This window comes from Telopea speciosissima, chromosome 4 (assembly GCF_018873765.1).
Source record: "Telopea speciosissima isolate NSW1024214 ecotype Mountain lineage chromosome 4, Tspe_v1, whole genome shotgun sequence".
Classification (NCBI taxonomy): Eukaryota; Viridiplantae; Streptophyta; class Magnoliopsida; order Proteales; family Proteaceae; genus Telopea; species Telopea speciosissima.
Genome location: NC_057919.1, coordinates 41,110,567 through 41,115,144, shown reverse-complemented (window position 1 = coordinate 41,115,144; position 4,578 = coordinate 41,110,567). Strand labels below are relative to the sequence as shown.

Genomic DNA, 4,578 nt, shown 5'->3' with positions numbered 1-4,578 from the left:
CAGGTATCGAACGGATCAATGATCGGATCCAACTGAGAAGTTCTGCTTGTGGGTCCGGTTGCTATGATTTTACCTTTTGGCCTGAACGGAGTCAGGGGCAAATTCACCTCTGCTGAGACCATCTGTGAGTCCACTCGTACTATCTTGGTTGAAACTTGATTTTAACCTTGAGGGCCTAGCATAGGACCCCTCTATACCCGTTTTAATGATTTATTTTGTATGTCTACGTTGGTGCACCGGTGAGATTCATGTGAACCACGCTGGATGACACCCGATGTTTGGTGAGATTCATGCCAATCACGCTGGGCTACACCCTACACCCGTGTTAAGTGAGTGGGTTCTGGGTGACTTTGTTGGGTTTGATTATTATATAATTTTCAATATTAAGCATGCTATGGTATATTTATAAGCATGGTGCGCATTGCATTTTATTCAATTGTGAACTGTTGTGAATGTAATAGTATGCTCACCAATGTATCGGGCTACGGTGCCGGGTGTGCTGGTACCGGAACCCCAATTTATTTAATTATGAAAACTGCTATATGTCATCCTGATCTGTATGTGCCGTGCCATGTTAGTACCCAGGTACTAGATGGAATGGGACGCTAATGCACCCGGAATACCTCTCGGGACGATAGGACCTGTATATAATATATCTGCGGCTAGGATGCTTGTTCCCTTATGCTACGACCCTTGCCAACAGGGGTTTATGTGTTGGATAGTCTGAGCACCTGTGGTCTGTGGAGGTGGGAGAGGCCAGGACAGGGGTAGTGATTGCTATCGGGGTTTGCCACTGGGTGGTCATGATGCATTCTACCGGCATAGGTCCCTTCGTGATAATTGAGGTTTCACTGGGGCGATAGGATAAGTGACCCTCAGTGTCTCTTGAGTTATCACAGTAGCACATATTTGACCGATAGAATTGCGTGCTAGGTGGAAAATGAGTCTAACATTAGCATGTATCATTCTATTTGATATTGATTGTGTGATGGGTGTGCATTCCCCTTTTCTCTCTCACTAGCTAGTGTAGCTAACCTCGTTGTACAACCACTTATAGTTTATATGCAGATAACCTCTTGACAAGCACCGTTGGATGCGAATCAAGTGGAATTGATGATCGTGGCTTGGATGTAGATGTACACCCAAGGACTTGTGGCCCTGGGGTAATTATTTATTTATTTAATTTTGTATTCCTTCCGTAATCATGTACAAACTGTATGTTTAATTATTAGGAGAGATTGAATGGTTACGAATATTGATATTATACTATGTGTTATCATTAAAGAACCAATGCTCTATAATTTCACATATTTAAATTTAATCTCGCTTCCGCTAACTCTATAATTGGAACGATTTATTCCTTTCGGTACGTTCCGTTCTGTCGTCATAAAGTGATGACAGGATGGATTGTGGCTTGGGACACTGTATTTGTGATCCTGGTAGGTGTTGGGATGATGTGTGATTGTCCCAGTCATACTCCTATGTGGTAAAATATCTTACATCGGGATAGGGGCGTGACACATTACCTCACCCTGGGCCGACAATCAACCAAGGTACCGTAAAACCCCACTGGATAGCAACACATCGTTATGCATGGTGTTTTGAAAAACATGCAACATCGTCTATGGTACGATTTGAGAAAGCCTCGACAAAAGTCGGCCCACGTGAGGCACCGCTTGCGGCACGAGCCAGGGACACAAATAGGTCCAGGACCCCAACTAGGCCATTACCTCACCCTGGGCCGACAATCAACCAAGGCACCGTAAAAACCCACTGGATAGCAACACTTAGTTATGCATGGTGTTTTAAAAAACTTGCAACATCGTCTATAGTGCGATTTGACAAAACCCCGTCCAAAGTCAGCCCACGTGAGGCACCGCTTGCGGCACGAGCCAGGGATATAAATAGGTCCAAGCCCCCACCTAGGCCATTACCTCACCCTGGGCAGACAATCAACCAAGGTACCGCAAAACGCCACTGGATAGCAACACATCGTTATGCATGGTGTCTTGAAAAACATGCAACATCGTCTGTGGTGTGATTTGACAAAGCCCCGTCAAAAGTCAGCCCACGTGAGGCACCGCTTGAGGCACGAGCCAGGGACACAAATAGGTCCAAGCCCCCACCTAGGCCATTACCTCACCCTGGGCCGACAATCAACCAAGGTACCGTAAAACCCCACTGGATAGCAACACATCGTTATGGATGCTATTTTGAAAACATGCAACATCGTCTGTGGTGCGATTTCACAAAGCCCCATCAAAAGTCGGCCCACGTGAGGCACTGCTTGCGACACGAGCCAGGGGCCCAAATAGGTCCAAGCCCCACCTAGGCCATTACCTCACCCTGGGTCGACAATTAACCAAGGTACCGCAAAACCCCACTGGATAGCAACACATCGTTATGCATGGTGTTTTGAAAACCATGCAGCATCGTCTGTGATGCGATTTGACAAAGCCCTGTCCAAAGTCGGCCCATGTGAGGCACCGATTATAGCACGAGCTAGGGACACAAATAGGACCAAGCCCCCACCTAGGCCATTGCCTCACCCTGGGCCAACAATCACCCAAGGTACCGGCAAGGTTTAACGAGAGTTTATAACCTTGCAAGCAACAAAACCCCATTGGATAGCAACACATCGTTATGTATGGTGTTTTTGAAAAACATGCAACATCATCTATGGTGCAATTTGACAATGCCCAGTCAAAAGTCGGCCCACGTGAGGCACCGCTTGCGGCACGAACCAGGGACACAAATAGGTCCAAGCTCCCACCTAGGCCATTACCTCACCCCGTGCCGACAATCAACCAAGGTAGTGACAAATCATTCGGGAGACCAACATTGGGAGAGGGGGGGGAAGGGACCACCATATGCGAGCGCACAAGCCTACCCCTCTTGGCTGCACCACAGCGCACAAGGCTGCCCAGCTTGGCTGCACCACAGTGCACAAGTCTGCCTAGCGTTGCAGCACCACAGCGCACAAGTCTGCCTAGCATGGCTGCACCAGAGCACACTAGTCTGCCTAGCGTGGCTGCACCACAGCGCACAACGATGTCCAACATAGCTGCACCACATCACATAGGCTGCACAACATGGCTGCACCACAGCGCACAAGTCTACCTAGCGTGGTTGCACCACAACACACAAGTCTGCCTAGCGTGGCTGCACCACAGCGCACAAGTCTGCCTAGCATGACTGCACCACAGTGCACAAGTCTTCCTAGCGTGGCTACACCAGAGCACACAACGATGCCAAACATAACTACACCACAGCGCATAGGGCTGCACAATGTGGCTGCACCACAGTGCACAAGTCTACCTAGCGTGGCTGCACCACAACGCACAAGTCTGCCTAGCATGGCTGCACCACAACGCACAACGATGCCCAACATAGCTGCACCACAACGCATAGGGCTGCACAACATGGCTGCACCAGAACGCACAAGTCTGCCTAGCGTGGCTGCACCACAGCGCACAACGATGCCCAACATAGTTACACCACAGCGCATAGGGCTCCACAACGTGGCTGCACCACAGCGCACAACGATGCCTAACATAGCTGCACCACCTGCGCATAGGGCTGCACAACGTGGCTGCACCACAGCGCACAAGTCTGCCTAGTGTGGCTGCACCACAGCGCACAACGATGCCCAACATAGCTGCACCACAGCGCATAGGGCTGCACAACGTGGCTGCACCACAGCGCACAAGGCTGCCATGGGTGGCTACACTACCGTGCAAAAGGTGCACAACATGGGACCAACAGGCCTTCAGACGGTTTTCTCTTGTGCCATGACTTTACTGTGCACGCATGCTACACGCACGCATGCACCACGTGCAGCGCTTGGCTGCCCATACGTGCCAGCCAACCAAGGTAGCCACCCCACCCTCAAGGTAGCTCTTATGCTTTTTGCACTTTTCCAGAAGGAGACATGACCCCCCCCAAGAAAAATCATACTGGGCTATTTCTTGAGCTACAACATCACATGGTTATGAAAATTGGTAGGAAATTATAGAAAATTCAAAGGAACATTTTTTAAAAAATTCATTAATTTATCATTTATATTTATTTATTTTTATTAATTTTTAGTATTAAAAAATCAAAAATTTCAAAAAATCATGAAAAATCCATTATGTTAAATTTTTTCACAAAACCAATTTCAAATGGCTTAGCTAAATGCATAGAATGTCTTGACAAGAGATTGGATCATTTCAACTTTGTTTACTATATTTTATAATTTTTTTTAAAAGATCATAAAAAATTCATCGATAAGTCATATTGGTCTGTTTCATAAGCTACAAACATCACATGGTTATGAAAATTGGTAGGAAATTAGAGAAAATGCAATGGAACATTTAAAAAAAAATCATTAATTTATCATTTATATTAATTTTTTTGTTTGAAAATTTTTTAAAAATCATGAAAAATCCATTTTGTTGAATTTTTTCACAAAACCAACTTCAAATGGCTTAGATAAATGCATAGAATGTCTTGGCAAGAGATTGGATCTCTTCAACTTCGTATACTATTTTTTATAATTATTTATTGAAAAGATCATAAAAAATTCATCGATACTAA

The 4,578-nt window shown here is 46.1% G+C and overlaps 1 protein-coding gene across 1 annotated transcript; it reads left to right on the top strand.

The window, feature by feature from the left end:
• The first annotated feature begins 3,092 nt into the window (after positions 1-3,092).
• On the top strand, positions 3,093-3,620 carry LOC122659295 (hepatitis A virus cellular receptor 1-like). Its single transcript, XM_043854425.1, has one exon. The coding sequence runs from the start codon at positions 3,093-3,095 to the stop codon at positions 3,618-3,620; it is 528 nt and encodes a 175-aa protein (XP_043710360.1).
• Positions 3,621-4,578: the final 958 nt, after the last annotated feature.

Coding starts and splice junctions, on each gene's coding strand:
- LOC122659295 (XM_043854425.1), top strand. CDS start 3,093: ATGGCTGCACCACAGCGCACAAGTCTACCTAGCGTGGTTGCACCACAA.